Source organism: Bos mutus, chromosome 2 (assembly GCF_027580195.1).
Source record: "Bos mutus isolate GX-2022 chromosome 2, NWIPB_WYAK_1.1, whole genome shotgun sequence".
In the NCBI taxonomy this organism is placed as follows: Eukaryota; Metazoa; Chordata; class Mammalia; order Artiodactyla; family Bovidae; genus Bos; species Bos mutus.
Genome location: NC_091618.1, coordinates 11,695,554 through 11,722,289, shown reverse-complemented (window position 1 = coordinate 11,722,289; position 26,736 = coordinate 11,695,554). Strand labels below are relative to the sequence as shown.

Genomic DNA, 26,736 nt, shown 5'->3' with positions numbered 1-26,736 from the left:
CTGCGCGCCAAGCTCGCGAGAGAACGTGCCCACGCACCCGCCCGCACCGCCTGTCGATCACCTGGCTCCGCCCCGCGCCGGCGCGCCCGCGGACAGGCCCCGCCCCCGTCCCTGGCCGGGCGGGAAGCGAACGCGCTCTCTCCCTCCCGTTACCCTCCGCCTGCGGGGAGGCGGGAGGCGCGTGCTCGCGAGCTGCGTGCTCGCGTACGTCACCGGGTTCGGCTACGTCCGTCCCGCCGCCCGCCCGTTGCCGCCGCCGCCGTCGCCGCGCTCTCGCTTCGCCGGCCGCCGCCTAAGGGGGGCTGGGGCCGGGCCAAGTAGCCGCCGCCGTTGCCGGGATGCCACGGGTGTACATCGGCCGCCTGAGCTACCAGGCCCGGGAGCGCGATGTGGAGCGCTTCTTTAAGGGCTATGGGAAGATCCTGGAGGTGGATCTGAAGAACGGGTGAGGAGGACTGAAGAGGGGCCTGCCGTGTGGGGACGGGGCCCCCGGCGGTGGCGGGAGGCCGCGGGGACGGGAGAGGGACGCCTGCCCCACTAGGAGCTGTTACCGGCCATCTCCGGCTCCGCCATAGTAGCGGCGCCTCGGGGGCGCGGGTAGGCCCCAGTTCCTACTGCGCCTGCGCGGGTGGGGGTGGCGGAGGGATAATGGGAGCGATGGTGAGCCGCTGAGTGGGACGGGGGGGAGGAAAACCCGAGTGGGACTGGGGCTGCGGGCGGGAGGGCACACAGCTCCAGGGCGGCCTGGGTTTTTCCTTCTCGGGCCCTGGGACCGGGGCCTGGTTCGTCTCCAGCGGAGACCGACCTTTCCCGCTCTGAGGGCTGCTGGAAACAGATTTCCTGCTTCCTTTTCACTTCTTACCCAGTTTACTGGATCAGATGGTCACAGCGCATCTCTCCCAGGGACGGGAGCTCTGAAGGGACCAGCCCCCCCACCCCCGCCTTCTTTTTTTTAGATTTGCCATGTGCTATTCTTTTTTTGGGCGGGAGACTCTGGTTTGAATAGTCTAGGGACGGTTTCAAAAGTATCGACTTGGGGTTCTGAAAGCCTTCACTGTTCCCTCTACAGAGGTAAATTAAAAGTCTTAGCCACCTATCTTTTAAGACTGCGTACAGTTTCCATGCTGGGGTTTCCGTTCCTCAGCTTGCCAGGAAATTGCTCTGAGGTTGTCGAATTTGTTGGAGAATAGTGGCCACTGTGAGTTGTCAACTCGTTGATGTAGACGGAGACCTAGAGTTAGAAAATTGCTGACTTCCTCCCCGGCTATGGTGTGTTACTTGTATTCTGATCTATCTTGGTAGAGCAGGGCCCACAGGAGCTACAAGTTTCAGGGATAACAGATGAGTCAGGACTGGAGAAGATACTCAACAGGGAAAACTGAGAACCAGGAAATGTTATGTAGGACTTCAAAGACACGGATATTAAAAAAAGGAGTAGGGGAAATATTTTAGGGTACTAAACCTTGTATGTTAGAGAACTCTTGTCTGCCCCCTCCCCTTTTTAAGACCTGCTCTGCAACAGGTCTGACATGACTAGAGTTTATTCCCCAAAGTAATGCTAGCAGCTAACACTTGAGAGGTTTATGAAGTTTTAATTGAACACTGGACAAACATCGTAAGCTAGAATGTACTCAAACTGTTGGCTGAGTTTAAAAAGTCATTTCAAATTGTTAGGAAGAATCACCTTCTTATTAAGGGAAGTGTCCTCCGTCAAGTGTTCATTATGAATGCTAATTTCTTTCAAAGTAGAAGGCTTAGGACTTTCTTCATTTTGTACATTAGAGCTTTCAGCTCTTAAGTTGGGCAGGGGGTTGTTACTGTGATAAATATGTGTCTGAATGATTAAGTTCAAACTCCCGGTTTTCTTCAGAGCCCAACCAAGTTGACAGAATAATTAAATTTTGGGGAAAGCATGGGTTTTGAAAGCAGACAGGCCTGGGTCAAATCCTATCTTCACCACTTACTTTCTATGAACAAGTGACTTCTCTGATTCTGAGTTTCCTCATCCACCAGGAAAAGGAAGATTAGAGATAAGAATTGTAAAGCATTTGGCTTATAGCTGTAAATGGTTTCTGTAATCAAAGGGATCTGACCATGATCCTAAGGAGACAGCTTGTTAAATGTTTAGTAACATGAAAGCATATTTGGTGAGGTCTGTTCTCTAAGGTTACTCAAGTGATAGCAAGAAATGATGTTGATACTAATGGGAAAATAATTAATGGAAACTAATTAATGAAACAAATATGTTGATAACAACCAAGATGGCTGTTGATGTGCTGAATGAAGGGAGGAGGCAGAAAAACAATTCCACTCTTGAGTAAATTAAGTGCCTACATTTGAATTAAGAAATGCTTGCTCTCTGTTTAAACTCAGAAAGTGAAACTTGGAGCAGTTTGTTGGAAATAGGCTTTGAAGTATGGATTGATGGGGTCTTGAAGTGAAGTGTCTGGGAATAGTGTATGTCCCAACTGGTGATGGTTGAATGAGGAAGAATTTTGAAATACAGTAAACAGCCTAGCTTGGATGAGTCTAACAAATGATCTAGAAGTTTAAAAACATAAATCAGAAACAACTATAAGGTTTTACACTAAATATTCAAAATCACGTGCTCTGGAGGGAGTAGTTGAGCAACCTGAGAAATGGTGATACAAGACGAAGAACCACTGCTCCTTGCAGGACCGTATATACATGGGTCTCTAGGGGGACTATTCATTTTTGCAGTTGTGCAGCTAAACCGTGGGATGCATGAAATCTGCGGTTGAAAGTCAAAGGAATGAGGAATGGGAAGTCATTCTAGGGATTTGAAGGCAGGTGTGACAGACACCAAACTGGTGCACCTCCTGGAAGCATTCAGGAATCCTTGCAGAGGAAAATGACTTCTGAACAAAGCAGATAGTTGTATTTCAAACACAAATTGACTGGAGTAGATGGCAGTAGTGCAGAGGAGTTTAAAAGGATGGCATAATTTAGCAACATATGTAAATTTACAGTCCTGAGAACTTAGGAAGCATAATAGAGCTCCTTGAGAATCACTTTTAACACATCTGGATTGTGATTATAAGTATCTCTGAAACTGAAAAGCAGAATTTGGATGGTTAGGGCTTTGAAGATTGCTGAAGAGTTGGAAATTTGTAGAAGTGAGATTCATCAGTAGACAGTAGATAAGTTGAGCTGAAGGACTGTGTGTAAAGTTCAGAATTAAATAGGCATAATGCAATGGTATAAATAGAAAGGTTGACCAAACGAGGAAGCAGATGAACTCTCCAGAGGAGATTTAGTATCCAGGAGAACCTTTTATGGACCCTCTTGGGATCAGGAGAAGGGAGATGTATACAGGAGTGCATTGCCTGCTTTTATTGTACCAGGTAACCCTAATCTAGATTGCCTTTGTTTTAGAGAACTCCTGGAAAGATGGTTCAATTTGGGACCACGAACACGTGCTGTAAATCTCCCACGACCATTTAGGCCTCTCCAGATCCCCTCTGGTCTCCATCTGTATGTGCCACACTGACTCCAGCAGGAGCACTGGGGGACCAGGGGTCAAGGAAGCAGCAATATTAGCACCCGTTAGAGCCCTGCCAGCTCTGTGGTAACTTTTGCTGTCTTTGATTATTTGTGAATTCTGTGAACTTTCTTTTTTGTTAGTCACTTTTTTCTTTTTTCATGTAAAATGTAGATAGGTTTTTAATACAGTATTTTGCCACACAATATTGTAGTCTTGCTCATAGATCTTTATATTTTAATTTTTTCCATATTTTAGTTAGTGAATGAGACAGATCCTGTCCTACGATTATTTTATTTGCCTAGTAGCTGGACAGGTAAACCCCCAAACCATTGAGGAGTTGGGGGGGGCGGGGGTTGGTTTTTTTAGTTGGTTAAATCTGTGAATTGAAACTCTCCAGGGAAACTTTGCTATAAATTTTAAAACCTGTGTTTCATATTACAGTGAAACTGTGAACAGCCAGAATTTTCAGAGGTGTAATTGGATTTTCATGATATCTAAGTATTACCAAGAAGTTCTTTGTTTTCACCCTTTGCTTAAAATTCCTTCAAGTGGAAGATACCTTAATTTTTTAAATGTATTAAGGCTTCAGCGAGTTGCATCGTTTTTCTGTTAGTTCCTGAGCACTGTAGGACATTGTTAGGCCTGAGATACTGGGATAGAATCTCTGCCAACCCCAGAACCTACACAGGGATGTTCTCTTTTGACTGAATCCTTGATGAGAGCTTGTTTTTCTTCTTGTTTTTTAAAGAGGCAATAAGGAAAATATAATTGAATTTGAAGTTATTGGTTTCTGGCTAATTGAACTATTCGTTTATTATTAAAAACCCATTCTTGGGAATTCCCTGGCAGTCCAGTGATTAGGACTCAGCGCTTTCACTGCTGAGGGCCTGGGTTCAGTCCCTGGTCAGGAAACTAAGATCCTGCAAGCTGTGAGGTGTGCCCCACCTCCACCCCCAGAAAAAAGCCCATACTTAATTTGTATGACATTTCAAAATACTGTTTTATTTCTGATTAAAAATGACATTCTTTGCACTTAGACTTTGCCTTTTCTTGCATGCACTTCTTCAGCCTCCTCACCTCCCTTTTTCACAAGCTTGGATTCATACTGTTAGGTTCTGTTTTGTAACCTGCTGCTACCTAACAGTCTGATCCTCTTTGTCATTAAGTGATCTCTTGCAACCTAGTTCTTAAGCGCTACATAGTATTCCCACATGTAAATACTGTTGAATATAGTGTACATAAGCGAAACCATGTTGTACGACAAGGCGATTGCCTTTGGTCTTCCACTATTTTGTACATATATAAATATCTTCCATATAAATATGGAAAATATCCTTTATGTAAATCTTAGGGCAGATTCCTAAAAATAGACTTGGAAACAAGAGTGTATACCATTATCCCTCAGTATACTCACAGGATTCGTTCTGGGACCCGTTGCAGATACTCAAGTCTATGGACGCCTAGGTCCCATAGTCCACTCCCCACACCCACAGGTTCAATCAGCCACAGATGTGAAGAACTGACTATACACGTTTTGAACTTTGGCTACCTTTTGGTTTCCATATTATTTATTTATACTTTCACTTGCCATATTTAAGAGTTCCTATTTTTCTGAACTTACTCTTGACCATAATGTTTTAATATTATGACTTTTTAAATTAGAATATCCAAATATATGTGTTAGAAGTTATCTTGCAGCCTTTAAGCCTTATCCATTTAGCTTACCAAGCATAACAGATTGAAGAACTTTTTTAAGAATAACTTTTTGACTGACTAGAAAATAAATACAGGTTCGTTGTAGATAATTTAGACAATACCAAAAGCATGTAGAAGTTATCATTAATAATCCTTTTAACATAGACAAGGTTTTATGTGCAATTTTATGTTCCTCTTTGTATGCTTAATTTTTCTCACATATTTTATTCTGTTACATTAAAGTCTTTCACATAAACATCATTTAGTGGCTACCTAAAATCCATTGTATGGCTGAATCATGCTTTACCCAAGCATTCTTCCTAGGTTGTCTCTAAATTCTTGCTGTTGTGTGTAACCTTGTGATGGATGTCATGTGCATAAAACTTTGTTTACATTTTTAATCATTCCTTAGAACAGGTTCTAGGAAGTAAAATGCATGTCACAGCAGGAGTGAACACTTTGAAAGCTCTCCATGGGCATAGCCAAATAAGTGTCCAGCAAAGCTACGCCAGTTACACTCGTACCAGCAGTGCCTGGGCACACCCATCACAGCAGCTCATCAGCAGGAGCAGTTGTGTTGTTTAAAGTCTTTGTTAGTTTACCAGGTGAAATGGTTGCAGGTGTCTTACAAGAGCTTTTCTTAAATAAGAAATCATGAAAAAACAGGACTGTGGATTAAGTAGCATCTGTCACTGTTTTGTTCGTAATGTAACTGTTACAAACATGTGACCAAGTTGTTTTTGTACCAAGTCAACATACCTCAAAAAAAAAAATATATATATATAGTATATATATATATTTTTTTTCCCCTTAAGCTGTGGGTAATTTTTAAATTTCTGTCATTTTAAAAAGTCAGTACCAAGAAATCATACCATGCTGTGATTTGACCAAGTGTTACCTACCACCTTAAACTGCCCTGGCTTGAGACTCCCACTCCTTGTTCCTGGTTTCCCAATCAGTTTGTGAAAAGAATAAACATCTTCTACAGTAACCTGTCCAAGTCATCTTAAATCTCTATTCTCACTTTAATAGCTTGCTCCTCCTTTCCTGATTGAGGTATCAAATGAATTTAAGGGCCACGTGAAATGTTCTTCCCTTCTTAAAAAGTAGGCACAGGATGTAGACTAGATAAAATGTGGTTTGGGTTCACAGGATTTTCTTATTCTTCCACGTAGCCTAAACAGAAGATTGTATTTTGAGTTCCTCAGAAGAAAGATGCTCAAAGCATCTGAGAGAATACTCTTGGGGATAGTATTTATGAATTTGTAAGTTAACACTGAAATTTTAAAATAAACAAGTGTTATCTCTAGTTTGTACTGACAGGGAAACTGAGGCACAGGAATTTAGAGTGACTGGTCCAAGGTCACAAAATGAGTTATTGACAACTCTGGAAACTGAAGATCTGATTTATGCACATACCAGATACAACATGGGCGGTGTAGGTCAAAGCTGCTTTCACGCTGTTCCAGATGGTTCAGTCCTGTCCTTTGGGGCCTTGCCTCCAGCGGTGAGAAGATAGTTCGGGTTCCACTGCCAGAAGTCCTTAGTCTCTCTGCACTGGCTTCCAGCAGACCAACAAGTGAGATAGGTGGTCTGTTTTGTTTTAATGACATTGGCCCTGGGCAGAGACTGCACCTGATTCTCCTCAGGCTACTGTTTGAAGAGCTAAAGGCTGGTGTCAGCTTTGTGATGGCTGAGAACCAGGTAGGATTTTGTGCAGGTAAAAGGCGTAAACAGTCTCTGTTGTGTTGTCATTGCTAGGGCTGTCTGGTCTTGGAGTATCCTGGAGGTGAGGGGTGGTTTGTGCCCTGGATTTGCACGCCTGTGTTTTCAGGAAATGCCCTACATGACTCTTGCTGTATGTGGAGATGAAAGTCTAGAGGTCCTGGAACGGCACCTCTAGATTCCTGAAGAAGCACTCGGGGCCCTCCGCCAGGGTCCCCAGCCATGTCTTGTGCCTGGATGCCAGAGGCAGGCCTTCATGAACACCGGCCCCCAAGACCCAGGGTGAGTGGGAGGACTGGAGGCAAAGAGGTGAGCAGGAGGCTCGAGCAAGGGGGTCAGGAACCACAGACCAGATGACTGACTTTGAGAAAAGTTACTTCATGTGGATGAAACAAAGCTATTGATCCATTAATGTTTAAGGAATGTGAAACATGCATTAAAATATTAAGTGAATTAAATAATTTTCACGGGAAAGGCATCCCCAAGGTAGCACGGGGAGAGGCATCTTTAACCCAAAACAAACAGAGACTGTGAGGCGGTTATGAGGGACGTGGAAAGAGCCAAGATGGTCCCAAGAGGCATAACCTCTCAGAGGCTTTAACGTCTGTCACCCTGCTTGTAGTGTCGTTTAGAGGTAAGTACAAACTGGTTTTGTTTGTAGCTTTGGTGTGGATCCAGATAGTGTTGTCTGCTGAGTGTACACCTTTGTTTCATTAACTGCAAGTAACAGTGATTGTATCTTCCATTCCAAGAGTTTTATTCTAAATCAGCAGTACGACTTTCATCTCTTTGAGTTCTTTTAAACTGTTTTTAATTTGTGATCGAGTCTTCATGAACTTCAAGTGTGTCATCAGAGAGTAAAGTTAGTCTCTCAAGTCGTGTCCAACTTTCTGTGACCCTGTGAACTATACAGTCCGTGGAATTCTCCAGGCTAGAATACTGGAGTGGTAGCCTTTCCCTTCTCCAGGGATCTTCCCAACCCAGGGATCAAACCCAGGTCTCCAGCATTGCAGGCGGATTCTTTACCAGCTGAGCCACAAGGGAGACCCAAGAACACTGGAGTGGTAGCCTGTCCCTTCTCCAGTGGATCTTCCCACCCCCAGGAATCGAACTGGCGTCTCCTGCATCACAGGTGGATTCTTTACCAACTGAGCTATCAGGGAAACCCCATCAGAGAATAGTTGACCTCTTTTGAGACTTCTTAATTTCATTTACCCTTAATATTGATAAATGTCAGGAAATTGAAATGGATGCAGGTGTGATTGTGTTTACCCTCCTTTAAGGAAAGCAGCCCTGTTGACTTTAAAGGTCACAGTGATACATTCCATTATGACAGAGGGGTTATGGTTGTGATAGATTGAGCCACAAACTATTTACAAGTGTGTTGCTTACTAGGGGTAGTCCCATTTTGTAGGGTAGGAATATGGTAACTGCATATGAAAGGGAATTTTCTTAGTTCATTTTTGAAATAGTTTGGATAGTTGAAAAAAAAATGGTAAATAAGCTCATAGACCGGTTGCACAGTAAAACTAGGTTTGAATTTGGTTATAGATTCCCCTCTTCCTCCTGCTTTCTGAAGGAATTTTGTATTATCACTTAGTTTTTAGAATAATGATTATGTCTGTTCTTTTTTCTCACTCCAGTATGTGAATATTCCCTCAGAGATGGGCTGGTCTTCTTAATGACTATATCATCTTTCTGTATATTCCTTGACTGGTGTTGAAATGTTGATAATTGACATACAGGTTTGGTTCCACTAGTAGCTTAGAGAATGTTCGCAACTTGTCAGTATTAGTACACATCAGATGCAGAAATGATATTCCTTGTCATTTAATATTTCTCCTAAGATGTTAATATTCATGTGGGCATTAGTCTTCCACAGCACGTAATTTGATGTAGCTGGTTTTCTGTGCTAGAGCTTACATTTCTCAAACTGTCTGCTCTATGGAGCACTTCTTTCCACTGGCATGGAGACAGAAGAGCATGGCAATAGTGTTAATATTAGGTGAGGACCTAGGTCTAAAGAATCCCAGATATTGGGTTGCCTTTATTTAACTGTTCTAAGTCTTCATTTCTTCATCTGTGAAATGATGAGGAAAGCTCACAGTTGTAAACATTATTATAGGGAATAATAATATTATTATATGAAAAGGGAAGGAGGTGGGCTAGAATAGTCATGTTAATAGTGGTTTGGAAAAAAGAACAAAACAGTGGTTTGGAGTTAAATTATAGATGCCTGTCATCTGCAAAGTATTTTTCTAGTTGCTGCTATAATCATTGTTTAATTGAAAGTCTGTAAACCTTATCATATTCTTTGATTTCTGGTCTGTTTTTTTTCCCACACCATTCATGCTTATATTTTTTGGTCCCAGTTACCATTCCTTACAAAACTAATTAAACGCATCCTTAAGTACATAATACTGTCAATGTCCATTCACATTTACCACCTCTAGGCCCAACTTTCCATCATCTCTATGCTGGTCTAATTTTTGCTGAGCCTTAAAACCAAAGACCGATTCCAGGGGTTAATATGGGGCCTCCAGAATGGGGACTGCACAGAATAATCTTATTTTTCCTCTATTCTTCTAGTCTGTTATGTTCTGAACCCACACATGTTTTCGGAAGGACCAGATGGCTGACACTGGCTAATGGGAACCAAAAGAGGAGTGAAAGTAACCTGGTTGTCACATACCCCAAGCTTAGAGGTTCTTCACCTGCCCCAACATCAATTTCTTTTTTGCTCTGGAGAATTTACCCGACTGTATCAAAAAAAATGTTAATATAGCCTGGCTTATCTGAGATTAGATTATCAAGCCAAGCAGCAGCATTTGTTGAATTTGAAAGAATTACACTCGGGACTGTGGGAGAGAAGAAACACCTGCCTTTACAAAGGCAGTGTGGCCTTGTGGCTAGGAGCTCGGGTTCTGGAGTCAGGTGGGCCTGGGCTCTAGTCCAGCTGTGCTGCCTGGGAGCTCCTGGACTCTGTGCGAATGGCCTAACCTCTCCCAGCCTCATTTTCTCCTTGCAAAGTGGGAGTAGTAGTGCATTCTTCACATGTCATGAAGAATGAATGAAATATTATAGATGAAGTATTTACTTGTGCCAGGCACTATTTAGATAGTAGCGTTTGTTAAAGAGCTCATAATCAAATGAGAAGATAAGCACAAGGAAAAAGAACAAGGCTTGACATTTTTCTACTGTTTGAATTACATTTTAATACTGAAAGAAATATGTGAGACCTAGTCAATTCTGCCTTGATTAAAACTTAATTCCATTATATTCTGTTAAATCTGGTGGAAAAGGAAAAAAAAGAACAAGGCTTGAAAGGTCACCAAAACATTATCATGTAAAACAAAAAATTGAATAGAAGTGCTAATGGAAGTTTCTGGGACTCATGGAAGAGAATTCTCAAGTCGACAGAAGACGGTGGTTCTGATTCACCTTGTGTGATCAAGGCATTCCAGAGTTAGAGAATGGGTCAACAAAGATCTTTAGGAGTCAGTATAGACCTCTGAGCAAAAGAAGGATACAGCAGCTGGCTTTCCCTGCTACATTGAAACAGACAAGTTGCCTAAGTAAAAGTAGCCACATTCTAGAGCAAAGTGAGGTGAGACCCTGCTTGTCTACCAGAGAGGAAGAGAGCACCCTGAGAGCCCAGCAGAGGGAGCGCACAGTAGAACGAGGCAGTGCCCTGAGGGGATCACCAGGGGGAGGCAGTCAGGGGCGATGACAGGGCGGTTAGGAGTGAATATAACGGTCGGGGGACCGAGAAGAGAGGAATCATGAGGTAGGTTTTCTTCTTTGAAGGTGGGGAAAGATCAAGTGCAGACTGAGATGTGGCCAACGTTTGCAGACCAGGAATCCACACTAGCTCTAAGCAGAGAGCTCTTGGTGTGCGGGAACTGCCAGTTTGCCGACGTGAAAAGAGCCCCAGACTGGGTACTGGTGAGCCCTGAAGTCGCACCCCAGCTCTGCCACTCAGTGAGCACGGGTAAGTCATCCACCTTCCACGGGTGGCCGTGATGGCCCTCCCTCCTCGGAGGCTAAAGAGGGAGGCCGGAATGCCCAGAGCAGCCTCCTTCCTGTCTCAGGATAGAAAGGATCTCAGGAACCCACTTTTTGTGGTAGCAGCTCCTAGCAGTGGGTTACATACAACCCCCAGTTACTGGGGTTGTCAAATTGGAACCGTAATCTGTGACCCAGGGCAGTGAATGGGACATTGGTCAATTTTATTTTGAGAGCCTGACCACTGCTTCCCTGGAATTCTGCAGACTTTTGGTATTGGGGATAGTAACACAATTGTCACAAGCTTTCTGAGTTGGCTTCACCTGAGCACTAGAGAGTTGGTTGCAGAAGTGCCTTTCTGCAGTTTTCCCAGCACTTTATGCAGAGAGCAAGAATTTGTTTTTTTATTACAGTCCTGTCCGTGTGCCCCTTTTGCACCTCATGACACAAACTGACTGAAGCGTAGGACCAACACTGAGTGCTTTGAAAGAGAGCTGTTTCGATTCCTGTTCACTGAATGCCATTTCTTTCAGGGTAGATTTAAGGGCTGTGCCCTTAAAGTACATTGCTTTTGACCCTAGTTTCAGGGTTCAAGCCACCCCATGGGTTAACTTCAACAGATGAAAATTTTTCCTTGGCTACAGCAACATCCCTAATCCTGACCAGCCATGGAGAGGTTCGGTTCTTGCCAGTGAATGTGGGAATGGCTCACCACATTGGGAAAACAAAACTCACATCCTGCTGATGTTGGCTGAGGACTGTCATGTCCACATACAAAGAAAAGCATGTGGCACAGTTTTAGGACAAAGGTGAGCAGAGATCCACCATGGAAAGGGGCAAATGTTTCTTACAGAGCGAGCATCCAAGGCGTGCCCCGCAGTGAGCAGCGCTGGCGGGTGAGGGCAGGCACACGCATGGAGGCTTGCTTCCCCTCGCCCCTCGGCCCCACTCCCCGTCAGTCAGCTGGTGGTGCACACCCCCTCAGTCACCCCCATTCAGGGAAGGTGTTTGGAAGACGGAGGTGGCCCTAAGCCCTCCCTAGAGGGTAAGGCAGGCTCCCCATTCTCTGCAGTAGGACATACAGAGTGGTGTTGGGGACCACTGGCGTAGGTTATTAGGATCAGGGGATGTGCACAATATCCCAACCTCGGGTGGTCATTCTTCTTGGGTGAAAAACTGATCAACTTTTCGAAAACTGAAGTCTTGGAGTACTTCAGTTTTAAAAGTGTGTCATTCCAGCTCCAGCATTTCAGAGTTCTGACTGACAGTCTGAGCAGTCCGTTAGCTGTTGAGTGGGGAAGACCTGAGCATTGGCAGTGATGTAAGAATGGATTGAGGTTTAGAACAGCCCACGTAACTCAAAGGCTTTTGTTTGTAGTGTCCAGATTACCTGTCAATATTCAGTAAGAATCATGGTACTCACTTTTCTTAGAAAATGGCAGGGATTCCTCTTCCTTCATTTTTTGACTAGATTTGTCAGGATTAAACATATTCTAGAGGAAAACAGTTCGGGGAAAGGCAGTTGTAAAAGAACACTGAAGAAAGGAATTTTTCTTTTAATTGGAAAGATTTGCATTTAATAGGTAGGCCAGGCTTTTTGTTCCTTTACACAGGCAGAGAGAGAGGACAGATGTAACATCTGAGAGTCAAGCCAGAGGAGGCATACTGGTGGGGTTTTGGTTTGTGTTTTTATCAGTCCCTGCCTTAGAGGGATTTTATAATCTGTCATAGGTTCATTCTCCCAAATTACTTCATCTTCATTCTCATACTAGAGTTACTGAAAGATGGTCATTTTTCATAGAGAAGAGAAAGGATGTCTGCAGCTAGAATTAAGAAATTTATCTGCTAGGTTGTGACCATAAGGCTTGTGTACAGGTCATCTCAGTGGAATGTCTGAGTGCACGCATGCCAGCTCAGTGTGCACGCATGCATGTGTGTATTTTGCATCCCTACTTTGGCAAAGAATTCGAGAGGAGAGTACTTTAGGGGAGAGGAGATCAGTTTCATGGTGGTGGTTTTGTGTTTTTTTTTTTTTTTTTTTTGCTGCAAAGCACAAAGGAATTTTAAGATCTATTTAGAAAGATTCTCTGATGTTATCAGGGAGAGCTTTACTTTCTTAAAGGCACAAAAATTTAATTCAGAGACAAACTATTTAAATAAAACTAAAATTTTGTCCCATCATTAAGCCAGAGGAGGACTAACTTTATCATACTTGTGATGTTAGGAGAAACCTGAGAGATACGTAGTATAGCTCCCTAGGATTCAGAGAAATAAAGTGATTTTAACGTGCTTTCAGAATTGGTTTGCAGTGGAACCCAGACTAAAATCCAGGCCAGTTCCTGCTGCTCCAGTCCTAATGGAGTTCTGAAGTCAGGCCGCAGTCTGAACATCTGCTGTTTTAATTGTTTAATGCAGTGTGCCTCAGTTTGCTCATCTGTAAAACAGATAACGGCACCTGGTTCTTGGGTACCGTGTTTATTAAATAAGTAACGTTTAGTACATAGAGGTTACTTAATAAATATTCAGTACCACTTTATTGTTGCTATCTAGTCTTCTGCCTGATTTAGGGAACTCATTCACTCTATTCAGTGAAGTGAGGTCATCCTTTCAGTAAAACGGATCTACATGAACAGTGATATGGTGGAAGCAGCCACACACTGATCTGATCTGATCTTTGCTTACAGAACAGGAATCACACCAGGCATGGTGTATGGTGCAGGAGGATATTTGGCTTTGTCTTCCAGGCCCACCCAGCAAGTCAGTGACAGAGAAGAGTGACAGTCAGGTCCTGATTTAATCTTGGACTGGACTTTGGCATTAAAACGTTACAGATAGATTTTGTGGCTTTTCAGAGTGGTAGCCAAGATTTTTCTGTGGGATAAATTATATCTTAAGTCAGCTGTTTTAATAGGTGTTTAAGATATCCCCCAAAAATGTGGCTACTAAGTAATCTGCTCATTGGGACTTCTTAGAAATGTAGTAAATATTAGGGAAGAACTGCAGGGGTCCTTTTCTTCTGATGACACAAATGGATCGCTACAACTCAGAGAAAAGTTTTATTGGGAAGGTGTGCCTTGCTTGAGCCTCAGCTGCAGAGGAAGATTGATCACTGTGAGCATTATTATTATTATTATCTTTTTTTAGATAACTGTGTCTCCACTTAGCAGATTGTCACCTTCCCTCAGAGGCAGGATGAGCTCTTAGTGTGCACAGGGTGATCCTGGAGTCTGGGAGGATGCTCTGCCACAGAGTTCTGACCAAAGCATCGCTTGTCAACACACATCTGGCTTTCTATTTCAGGTTACTTGCAGGGCTTGGGGTCTTGCGTTCTCTGACTCCCAAGTGGTTGTAAACCCTAGTTGTTTTGAAGAAAACAGGTGTTCTGTGATGTCTTAATATAATCCTCGCAAATCAGCTGTTGTCCTTCTGACATCACATCAAATGAATTAAGGGCATTGAATGGTGCTGAGCCAGTGTGAACGCTTAGAGGGGAGGGGAGGCCACTTCATCATGCCCGTGTTGGATGTTTTCTCTCATCCCTCTGTACTTGGCATCTGGGCAAGTTGGCAAAGCAGACCTGTGACCAGTCTTGACAGTTAAGCAATGTACTTCTGGGGGCAAGGTGTTTTATTATCTATTTAGAAATAAACTAAAGTAGAAAAAAAAATTTTAATCAGCTCTTTAATTTTGTCTCTTAAAGTGATAGCGTAGCTTTCCTGAAGACCCACTCTACTTGGGAAAAGACAGCTAGCTGCAGTGTATTTTATCTGTTAGAGATTTTTTATGATCATAAAGCACTTTTTAACATAGTACATTTTACTGATTTTGAGAGGTTTTACTTGCTGTATCAACTATGACAGTTATGGGCAAAACCATTCTTAATACGCTGCTGGGCAGTTCCAGCTCATGGAAGTGTGAACCGTGCTTTAAAGTCTCCATAATCCATAAGCTGAGCCAGGTGTGTTCTGAATTCTGTTCCTGTAGAACGTTTCTTATTAAACCCTGGGTGTTTCTGTGTTACTTTTCTTTAATGGAATTGAGCTTCAGTGACTCTTGAGGTTTGAATGCCACTCACAGACATTTCAGCATAACAAAGTTTTTAGCTGTACATTGTCACCTTGAGAGACTCTTTAGTAAAGGAAGACTTCCTCAGTTTTGGTTCTCTTAACATGTTGCTGAGTACAGCATTACCTGCTAAAGAAAGTGGAATAATTTTGGTCAGGCTGGATGAACTTCTGGCAGGTCTTAGAACTTGTTTTTAGTCTCAGTAGGTTTAAACCCAGAGGGACACCAGTCAGTGTCTGTGTACTTAGCTCTGTTAAAAGTTTAAAGGTGTTGATTGTAACTTGTGTGATTGAGATGGTTTTGATTTTTCAGTATAGACAGTTCTCACAAAGCTAGACTTTTCACGGCCACATCAGACCAAACTAAGTTTATTGATAATATAGTTTATAGGGCGTTTGTTTGACTTTGCTTATAAATATCTTACAAATTTTGCATTTGGGTTTTATAAGTTTTTCCCTTCAACGGGCATTAACAGGATTGGGATAGGAGGTTGTTTTCTTTTGGATCTGTGTTAAACCACCAAACCTGTTTGTTTGCTGGGAAATTCCTAGCAGTACTATGTAAAAGAAGTTTGCACAGTTGTATATAGATTTTAGAGAATTTTAGCCTACCTATAAACATGGAAGTGAATTTGGAATATCCTGAAGAAGAGAATAGCTCCAAATTTTTTTCATTGGTAGTTTTTTTCTAAAAACTAGGGTTAGTCAATTCACCTGTGACTTGTTTAGGTAGAGAAAAGGGGACTTTAAAAGCTTTTTTCTTTCACTGAGAAGAATTACAGTACTTTTTTTAAACTTGGTTTATTATTCCAAGCATGATCTAACAGTTAAGACACAGTGCCTGAATGTAGGTCTAACTATTCTCTAAGATACTACTTTGAGGCTAAAGCTAAAAAGATGAGTTTTTACTATGAGTTGAAAGAGCAAATATTCAATCTTGTAGGACTACATATTTTAATACCTTATACCAAGCATCCCTGTGGAGGTCTTTGCAGTTGCCACCAGCTACTTGGGGAACAGAAGAAATGATCTCTGTCTATTTAGCCAGCCTCCTACTAGAAATACAGGAGTCAACCTTGAGAAGTCTCCCTGCCCTTTTGCGTGCCCATGGACACAAAACTGAATGGTTTCAGCTAAAGGGAAGAGAAAGCTGAGCCGTAGTTTGCCAGACCTGCCTAACCTTTGCTAAGCATGAGCCTCAGTGCTTTCTCTTTGTGTTAGTGAAACCGGTGTCAGAATGGTACCAACCAGGATTTTGTTTGCTCTTTTCTAGATATGGGTTTGTGGAATTTGATGATCTGCGAGATGCAGATGATGCTGTTTATGAACTGAATGGCAAAGACCTTTGTGGTGAGCGAGTAATTGTTGAGCATGCCCGCGGCCCACGACGAGATGGCAGTTACGGTTCTGGACGCAGTAAGCATTTAAAGGGCATTTGTATCAGTGACATGCCTCTGTTATTAAATGTTAATTTTTTAATTAATTGATTAATGTTACATTAAAATGTATTGATTATTTAAGCCATTTGATTTATAAATTATGTATCTTTTTAAATGTAAAATTGTAAATAAACATCTTTAATAATGTTTAATTTTAATTAAATTGACATAAATTTCTTGTTTTAATACTTTATAAATATGTTTAATGATGTGTGTTTGTGTTGTTGTTTTTTTTCTCTGTAATGCAATTGTTTAACATAGATTTAACAAAGACCTCAATGTTTTAATTAAAAGAATCCTTTGAGGCTAAGATGACTGCCTGTTCCATTTGCTGACCTTGGGTTACCTTTCCATGCGTGGCTCTTTGAACCATTGTGGCCCTTGGCTGACCAAAAACAGGAAGCCATGTGACGACCGCAACCTTTCCCCATTAGACCTGGGTGGTGAGGATCCCAAGGGTTAGACACAGATGAGATTAAACTGAAATAGGTGCCTGAAAACTTTTTTTTTCCATATAAAATATTCACAAAAATTTTAATCACTGTGAGTAACACCAGTAACCGATTTAGTAATTTGGTTACTTATTTCTAAATTGTTAATAATTTGTAATTTATGCATGTTAATTTTAAATATAAGTATTAATATATATACTTACAACTTTGTAAATTAAATTAAATTTTCGTGTTAGCTGATTGCTTATTTTAATCTAGATTAGAATTAAGGGTGGGGATAGAGTTAAAATATATATATTCTTTGGGGTGGGGGTAGATGGTATATTTAATAAGGGGAATGTGTGCTGTGTTGTTTTTTCTTTTTCCTCCACTGAAGTAATCTCATCTATTTGAACCTTCCAAAGGTGGATATGGTTATAGAAGAAGTGGCCGAGATAAATACGGCCCTCCTACACGCACAGAATACAGACTTATTGTGGAGAATTTGTCAAGTCGCTGCAGCTGGCAAGACCTAAAGGTTTGGGCCCTGTTAACCTTCTGGGATACAGTTGGGCAGGAGTTAAGTTTGGGAAAGAGGTCATTTTATACAGGCCCAGGCACACCGAGAAAGCTTTCCCAGAGTATCTGAAAATTTTCCAATTAAAGTTTCCACAGGAACACAATCAGAACCTCACTATCCTGTATGTTACAGGACCGGCATGCTGGGGACAGCCTATGTTATATGAAGTTTTCTCTGTGGAGAATGTTACAGAGAGATCACAGTGTAGTTTTGCCCTAATAAAAGAAAAAATTACAACTAACGGTGTTTCCTGCAATATTAGTTGTAATATGCAAGTTTGTGTCAGCTTCCAACAGAGAGCCTCACTGGTGAAAATAACTATCTGACCCATGTTCTTTTCTAAGATTTATTTGTTTTTCATCGAATTTGTTTATTGTTGTTATTTTTTTTGGCCATGGAGCTTGTGGGATCTTAGTTCCCCTATTCCTGCTGAAGATCGAACCTAGGCCCACAGCAGTGAAAGCTCGGAGTCTTAACCACTGGACAGCCAAGGAATTCCCTATCCTGAAAAAGTTTTAATCTCAAAAGGGAAAAAACCTTATTGAGTAGTGTCTTAACCTGAGTGGTCTTAGGAGGGCAAATGTAAAGGAGGATTGGAGTTTCCTATCTCACTTCTTATTAAACAAGTCATCTCTAGCAAAATGAGTGGGTATACTTAGGTTCATAGTTAGGAATCCTTCACATTCAGGTAGTCTTAACTTATCAAAGTGCTTTTACATTTTTTTTTTTTTTTAAACTGCTCTGAACAGTCTTTAGCTAACAAAGATGAGATATAGGAAATGTTAGTTCACAGTTGGTCTTAGCAGAAGAGCTGGGATTAAAACATATGCTGGTATTTTTTTCTAGCACACTGTTGGTTGTCAGCATTACAGCAGGCCCTTACTGAGTGTCTGCCAGCAAGACTGTTCCCTTAAGAAATGACTCCAGTATTCTGAAAATTAAGAATTGAACATTATGAATTAAAACTAGAAAGACTTTCAAATTTGGGGTTAAAATGGAGCCTAGCCAACATCCTCAGTTGGTATTACGCTTCCATGCGCTTGGCAATTTAACTCAGGAGAGGAGAGCAGTTGATTTCCTAGGAAGTCAAGGGAGCCTTCAGAGCAGGACTTAGGAGCCTACCTGCCTGGGTGGATTCCCAGCTCTGCCACTTACTGGTTATTTTACTTGAGTAACTTACTTTCCTCTTGGGCCTCATACTGTTGAACTATGAAGAAGATTAATATTCACGTCTGTTGACAAAATAATGCATTTTTATATGAAAAATTGGAATGGTTCCAGGCACAATAAATGCTAGCTATTAACCAAGAAAATGCAAAATAAAATAAGCGAAAGGAATACTGTCAGTTTTTAAAATGTGTAAATGCATGCTACCCACTGGTGATGTTGAGATGAACTGCAGAGAATTGGTCGTTTCACCCACGGTGTGGGTGGTACTAAGAATTACGTTCCGAAGTCTGGATGTTATGTTCAGATCCCAGCTCCTTCGCTTAATATTAATACCTGAATGATCTTGAACAGTTTGCTTAATATCTCTTGTATTTCATTTTCCTGTAAAATGAGAGTAATGATTGTATCTACCTCATGTGACTGTGTATAGGACTGCATTAATTAAATCCTGCTTATCAACAACATTCAATATGTTAGGAGCTGTTATTAAGGATTTGGAAGTATGGCAGTATCTCACCTTGCCCAGGAATAGTCCCAGGTGTGGCATAACATCATAACATTTTCCTTACTCTTTAAGATGTATGCCAGTTTGGATGATAAATCATTGATATATGGGCCTTGTGCCTTTTGCCCAGAATCACCAGTCCTGCAAATAATTCAGTTGAAGTAAAGAAATTTTTGTATGAAGATGTTCATTGGTAGATTATGAATAGTAGCAAAAGACTATATGTAAAGCCTAAAAGTCCCAACAGTTAGGAAGTATTGGACACACTAATTATGAAGAATGTAGGTCATGTTAAGACATGTATACGTTTTATGACACTGAGCAAAGAAATAGTATCAAACAGCATATATTCAGTGTTGGTAACTTTGTAAAATATGGAGAGGAAAGCAATAACAAAAACGAATTGCTATGGGATATTTATGTATTCATTCCACAGATACTTATTTTGGGGTATATTTTATGTATAAACAAACATGGGGAAACTGGCTACAAGACCCTAAGTTTTAAATTTATCCAGATTTCGTTTTCTTTTTAAACACTAATCACATCTCCTGTGTTCATCTGGCATGTTGGTTGTATTCTCTCCAGCCAACCAATTGGATTATATTAAGTCCTCAAAGAGAATGAGCAAAGAGCTTTACAGCAGTCATTGCAGAAGCCAGGGCTGGACAACACTGTTCTGTTGTCTTTTTGTCTTTACCAATCCATTATGATTTTGTTTACATTTTACCTTAGATGTTTATCAACAACTATACATGTTTTCAATAAGAATTTATAATGAAATGTAAAAGACTTGACTTAAATATAGTTAAGTTTGAGTTTCTAAAACTTCTATAATCAGAGAACCTACCACTAAAAAAATTGGGAAATGATGGTTAACTAAAAAATTTTATATTCAATTGTAAAATTTATATTCAAACAAAACAGTTTACAGGAACTGTTAAATATTTATTATCTCTACTACCCACCTAATGTCTGATTCTTTAAAGAACCTCAGTAAATAGTTGGTGTGTAGCTGGAAATACCTAAGGTCAACCTGAGAAACCTGGCATTTCTTCTTAAAGGCAAGGGGAAACGTTCATGATGATGATTGTGTTAGGTATTTTCATAAAATGTGTCTCAACCTATTCCGGGATTTTGTTTTTCTTAGGATTATATGCGTCAGGCAGGAGAAGTGACTTATGCAGATGCCCACAAGGGACGCAAAAATGAAGGGGTGATTGAATTTGTGTCTTACTCTGATATGAAAAGAGCTTTGGAAAAGTTAGATGGAACGGAAGTCAATGGCAGAAAAATCAGATTAGTTGAAGACAAACCTGGCTCCAGAAGACGCAGGTCCTACTCCAGGAGCCGGAGTCACTCAAGGTACTGTTGATGGCTTCAAGTGTTTAAGCTTGCTATAAATTCATTAATGAACACATGTTGTTTAGTCGCTGAGTCGTGTCCCACTCTTTGTGACTCCATGGACTGTAGCCCACCAGGCTTCTCTGTCCATGGGATTTCCCAGGCAAGAATATGGGAGTGGGTTGCCATTTCCTTCTCCAAGGGATCCTCCCAACCCAGGGGTCAAACTTGAATCTCCTGCATTGCAAGTGGATTCTTTACCATTGACCCATCTGGGAAGCCCCAAAGAGCACATAGATAATCCATTTTTATTGTCCTGTGGAAGTCTCCAGTACTGTGGTTCTATCTGCTTCAGTAACTCAGAACTTTGACCTGAACATTTATTTGTAAAACTCTTGAACACTTTTGTCATGAGTACAAATAGAAGTAAAGTCCTTTCTCTGAGGCAGGTATCAGTGACCTCCTTTCACATTTATTCCTGAGTCCCCTAGATTATACTATTACTGGGGGCAGCATGACCACTGGCCCATTGGCTACTCTCCCAGATACTCCAGCTACTCAGAAACGGAGACTTTGTCTTATTCAGCAGCTGCTCTGCAGATGGACCAGACACTTGTAAATAAGACAGATACGGTCCATGCTCTCATGAAGCTCAGTCTAGTGGAGATGATGGGCATTGAGCAAATAATTACTATCGTGCTTAGGATGTTAAAGGAAAAGTATATAGCCCAGCTCTGAAGAACTGGCAGAGACTTCCCTGAGGATATGTCATAGAAACTGATCCCTAAAGGCTGTGTTGGACATGATGGGCAAAGAGAGGGGTAATGCCTTTTTAGCAGAGAAGACAATGTTTTTTGAAGGCCCTGGTGGGGGAATGGACAAAGCAGAGGAGAGCAGCTTGTGATGAGACAGCAGAGAGCCAGTTCCTGCTGAGCCACAGGCCAGGTTGAGGGTTAAGAGCAGTGAGAAGGCATTAAGCTTTCCAGGTTTTGTTATTTTGTTTTTTAACTTTTTATTGTGGACAATATTAAATATATAAAACATTAGAGAAAATATGAACCTCAGCCCCCTTATACTTATTGCCCATCCAGCTTCAGTACTTTTTATTTTGCCCGTCTTGCTTCATCACCCCCTCCTGCTACACTGTTTGAAGGCAAGTCTAGACATCCTGTCATTCCGTCTATAAATACTTCAGTGGGTATCTAACCTTTGAAATAAAATAATGAAGCCACGTCACAACACGTCTGTGTTCAGCTTTCCTCAGGTGCCTCATTACACGTGTATGTTTGTAGTTGGTTCACATTAGAATCCCAGTAGGTCTGCACATTGCAATCAAATGACATGTGTCTCAGTTCTTTAAATCACAGCTATCTCCTCCTTCACTCTCCTTATTCTCCATGCATTTAGTTGTAGAAGAAACGGTGTTCTGTTTTGAAGATTTTCCACAGTTGAAAGTTTGCAGATTGTATTTTTCTGGTGGTGTAGACACATCCCTCTATCTTATCCCCTGTGTTTCCCATAATGTTGCAGTTAGATCTTGAGGGCGCGTAGAGTAAGGCCAGGATTTTAGCAGGGGCTTTGTACTTGTGTTGCATCCCTTGTGTGGGATCTGGATGTCTCACTCTGGATGATGATAACGTTTATCGGCGGGAGCTGCCCATCATACAGCTCCGCAGCAGCAGCCCCCCCAGTGTCAGTGTCTGCTGAGCGTCACCGCTCAAACCATTCAGCAGCAGTTGTAGCAGGATGGCTGTCTAATTTTCTCATTCTTTGTGCATTTAAAGGCATTAGTTCTGTGAGGGATGATTTCCCTCTTATACCCTTTTGCTACCACCCTAACAAAAAATTTGTATAAGAAAAGGAAAATAAAAGTTGATACCTTTATTTACCAGTTTGCAGAATATTGAATGTGCCAAGCAACACCCAAAAGTGGTGATGAGGTTGCTTGTTTAGCATCATTTTGAATAAATTATTGGATCTTTGTATATTTAGTGTTTGATGCATTGCAGTCAATTTTTTAGTGACTCAAATTATTGGCTCAAATTATTCTGTCTTTGGTCATTGGGAGCCCTTCAAGCTGGCTTCTGTGTCTTTTGATTTTGTTTGATTTCTGTGTGAATGTGCTTTACTAAATACTTACCCAAATTTTTCATTACAACATTTTTAAACATTAAATATTGACAGAATAGTTCATGAGCACTCATGCCCTCCCTATAGCTTCAACAGTGCTGAAAGTTTGCCTTCCTCTGTGTTTATAGACCCACCCTATGCATGTATTTTGCTGTGCCATTTAAAGAGAAGGTGTAGAAACTGACACTTCATCCCTAACTAATAATATGTCTCCAGAATGAGATTAACCACACTTATATTTTTTTACCTAACAACGTTATTGGTGATTCCATAAAGTCATCTAATGTCCAGGTCGTATTCAGGTTTCCCCAGTTGTTCATCGATGTCCATGGAGCTGTGTTTTCTCCTGGCCAGGATTCATCCAGTCATGTGTTGCAAGGAGTTGGGTCTCTTCAGTCTGAAGTAGCCTGCCTATATCATCCCCCCCTCCCACCCCATGACATTTACTTTTCTTAGTCTCTTTTTTTAAATACTGCCCCACATTCTGAATTTATGTTTTCTCTTTATATTGTTGAACTTATACTTTATTCCCTGAACTTCCATAAACTGGAAGTTAGGTCTAGAGGGATGTGATTAAGATACAGATTAAGTATTTTGAGCAGTTCTTTCTTAGATAATAGTGTCCAGAAATCTTTGAAAGTCTCTGTCATGGTGATAAGTCCCATCTTTGCTTTTCCTGCAAAGGCATTGGTCATGTTCCCCAAGGAGCCCTGGTTGCTTTTGATAGGAAACGATAGAGTCTACAGTCTTGGTACTAAAGGTTTTTTAAACTTGAAGTGTACAGTTGACCCTTGGACAAGTGGGGTTTGGGGCACCAACCATTCATATACAGAGTTCCCACACCCATGGATTCAACCAGCTGCAGCTGTGTAGTATTGCAGGCCATACTTATTGAAGAAAACCCCATGTGTAAGGGGACCCAATGCAGTTCAAACTCATGTTCTTCAAGAGTCAACTGTATTTAAAAACAACTCTCTGATCTCAGTGAATTGTATGACTAAGTGAAAGGCAGAGGTGTATTCAGGAAGGCCACTTAGGGGTCTTTGTGGTAGCAGGGAGAGTGGTGGTGGCTTGGGCAGGGCGGGGGGCGGCTGACGTAGTTAAGTGGAGAAGATTAAGAGGAGAGTCGCCAGTGCAGAAGAGAGTGAGGGAAGGAGGCAAGTCCAGGATGGCTGTGGTTTCTGGTGCCAGGAGCTGGTGAAGCACAGTGGCATCGGTGGGAACAAGGAAGAAACCCAGCAAAACAGCAGGTGCCGGGGAAACGGGCGTTGGGGATTGGAGGAGTGTTTGCAGGTGACTATCTCTGGGCCCAGTGCGTGGGAGAGAGTTCGCTTTCAGCTTGGTGTCTGGAAACTTCCAGGGTGGTGCATGTTTGGTTGAAAAGATGTCTTAATTGACTATTCACTCAGTGTTTTGTCAGCAAGTATTAAAAGTACATATTTGTTCCCCTAGGTCTCGCTCTCGAAGCAGACATTCTCGTAAGAGCAGAAGCCGGAGCGGCAGCAGCAAAAGCAGTCATTCTAAGAGCAGATCCCGGTCCAGGTAGGCGTTCCTGGAATTCACACAGGGCCCACCTGCACCTGGTCCCGCTTCGATGGTCACTGTGTTCCCAGCCTTCCCTCACCCCAGTTTTCTCAGCTCTAGGACTGCAGTCGTGGGGGTTCGGAAGGCAGTCCTGGGCCAGAACGAGCCGGGCCTTCCCTTGTGGGGCAGAGCTCCACAGGTAGCTGTAGTCCATCTCCTCTGACGGGGCCTGAGGTTTGAAGTCCCACGCAGCGTCCCTGTCTCCCCAGGTCAGGCTCCCGTTCCCGGAGCAAGAGCCGCAGCCGCAGCCAGAGCCGTAGCCGCAGCAAGAAGGAAAAGAGCCGCAGCCCCAGCAAGGACAAGAGCCGCAGCCGCAGCCGCAGCGCCGACAAGCGCCGCAGCAAGAGCAAAGACCCGGCGGAGGAGAAGGTGCAGAACAGCGACCGCACCGGCAAGTCCAAGAGCCGCAGCCCCAGCCGGCACAAGAGCAAGAGCCGCAGCCGCAGTCAGGAGAGGGGCGCGGAGGAGGCGCGGGGCAGCGCCAGCAGGAGCCGAAGCAAGGAGAAGAGCCTGCGCAAGAGCCGCAGCCGCAGCCAAGGGGGCAGCCGCAGCCGGAGCCGCAGCAAAAGCAAGGACAAGAGGAAGGGGAGGAAGAGGAGCCGGGAGGAGAGCCGCAGCCGGAGCCGCAGCCGCAGCAAGAGCGAGAGAAGCCGGAAACGGGGCGGCAAGCGAGACAGCAAGTCGGGCAGCGGCGGCGGGAGCGGCAGCAGCAAGAAGAAGAAGAAGGACGACGCGGACCGCTCGCAGTCCCGGTCACGCTCGCGCTCGGGCTCCAAGGAGCGGGAGCGTGCCAAGTCCGAGTCCGGCCAGAGGGAAGGCCGAGGGGAGGGTGAGGATGCCGGCGCCAATCAGGAGACCCGGTCCAGGTCGAGGTCCAATTCCAAATCGAAACCAAACCTTCCGTCAGAATCACGCTCCAGATCAAAGTCCGCCTCAAAAACCCGGTCTCGGTCCAAGTCTCGGTCCAGGTCTGGGTCCAGATCGCCCTCCCGGTCTAGATCCAGGTCTCACTCGAGGTCCTAACTGGCCGCGGCCACAGCTGGAACTCCCCGAGACGTCTTTTTGTACATGTTTGGTAGCGTAGCACAAGTGATTGGAGTAGAACATACGTCACTACTGTACATTTTTAATTCCCCTAATGGTGTGTCTACAATTGTTAAATCTAAGTGCTTCCTCTCCATAAAGCCTCCTGGGGCCAGGCCTTCCTGCTCGACTGAAAACAATCTTCTCTTTGAAAACCCCTTTTACTCATGGCCCACGGTAGAATATCCAGAATGCCTTGGCGTTCAGGCCTGGCCTTTCCTACAGGGAGCTCAGAACCTGGATGGCTTTAAGGCTGGAATGATGTCATAGGTAGGTATGGTGAGTTCAACCATTTTGCCCTTGAATTGATGCCCTTTGATGTATGCCATTTAGTGAAAGTGCTAAGTCTTAAGTTTCCTACCACTTTGGTTTCATATTTTTGGACTTAACAAAGTTGTGAATAGCAAGCACAGTCAAGGAAAATTGATACCTGCAGTAACCCATAGGAAATAAACTGTAGAGTTCCATATTCTGGTATTGTGATTATATTGTTTTATATTAAAAAAAGAAAAGAAAAGAATTTTTTTTAATTTTATTTTTCCCCGTCTTGCAAAGTATAGTGACCCCTGTTTCCATTAAATTTGAATAAAGACTATTTTTGCTTGACAAAATTTCATGGTGCTTGAATTGAAGTTATGTTTTCTGATCTTTCTTGATATCTTTTTCTTAGCATAAAAAGTTCATGGTATTATCGCTGTTTTGTTCCTTGAGATCACCCACGGGTAGGAAGCCAGCACTTTGCCTGAAGGATTTTTCTCACCCAACAGAATATGGTCACGTTTCCTGGAAATTTATAATTCCTTCCTCTCAAGACACTTAGAGCCAAGCTGATGAGAAAAGAATCAGTTTAGCAACTCAGCATCACTGGATGAGCTCCTGAACAGAGTTGTCTCTTCTGTGCTATTTGTTGAGGGTCTTGCCGTGATCCGTCTGAAGCGTGTAGTACATCGTCTTAGAATTGGGCTTAATCAGAACCGGAAGAAAAACCATTCAGGAACTTTGTCGCATTTGTCCTCTGCATCACTTGTCTGACCCGTCTCTAGAGGAGGTTCCAGAGATACAGTGCTTCTGGTCTGGCCTCCACCCTTGAGGGGCTGTAGAAAGGCATCCGTCAAAGCCGCAGGGAAGCTGGAGGGCCTGTGTGGCTCTGCAGCGAGCTTGGGAGGAGAGAGCGCCACTTTGCAGACTGCACGCACTGGGGGCTGTTCCTAGGCTTAAAATACCGTCCTGGGCCTGTTATAGACCACACCCCGTACGACTCACAGGGAAGACCCCGTCAGTGTTTCTTGCCCTCCTGGAGTTTGGTTGCAAGTGGTAAATCCCACTAGGGTAAAGCGGGCACTCGGAGAAGGGAGTTGGAACTTCCCCTAGGTTCAGAGGCATCAAGGAGGAGACAGCACTTAGGCTGAACCTTTGGAGACGGTGGGTGGGATAGGAGGCCTTATTGAAGGAAATGGTTGTGAGCAAAGCCGGGGA

The 26,736-nt window shown here is 42.8% G+C and overlaps 1 protein-coding gene across 3 annotated transcripts; it reads left to right on the top strand.

Annotated features, from left to right (window-relative positions):
* Nucleotides 1-109: 109 nt before the first annotated feature.
* On the top strand, nucleotides 110-25,871 carry SRSF4 (serine and arginine rich splicing factor 4). 3 transcript variants are annotated; one of them, XM_070384271.1, is made up of 8 exons: nucleotides 110-445; nucleotides 10,733-10,916; nucleotides 11,575-11,739; nucleotides 16,268-16,410; nucleotides 17,290-17,402; nucleotides 20,270-20,484; nucleotides 24,046-24,135; nucleotides 24,387-25,871. In XM_070384271.1, exons 3-8 carry the CDS (start codon nucleotides 11,675-11,677, stop codon nucleotides 25,198-25,200), a joined length of 1,440 nt encoding a protein of 479 aa, XP_070240372.1. In that variant the 5' UTR covers nucleotides 110-445; nucleotides 10,733-10,916; nucleotides 11,575-11,674; the 3' UTR covers nucleotides 25,201-25,871. The 3 variants fall into 3 exon arrangements, with proteins under 3 accessions (XP_070240372.1, XP_070240361.1, XP_070240379.1); XM_070384260.1 differs by lacking the exons at nucleotides 10,733-10,916; nucleotides 11,575-11,739 and having other exon boundaries at nucleotides 111-445; XM_070384278.1 differs by lacking the exons at nucleotides 110-445; nucleotides 10,733-10,916; nucleotides 11,575-11,739 and adding an exon at nucleotides 16,728-16,876 and having other exon boundaries at nucleotides 16,272-16,410.
* Nucleotides 25,872-26,736: the final 865 nt, after the last annotated feature.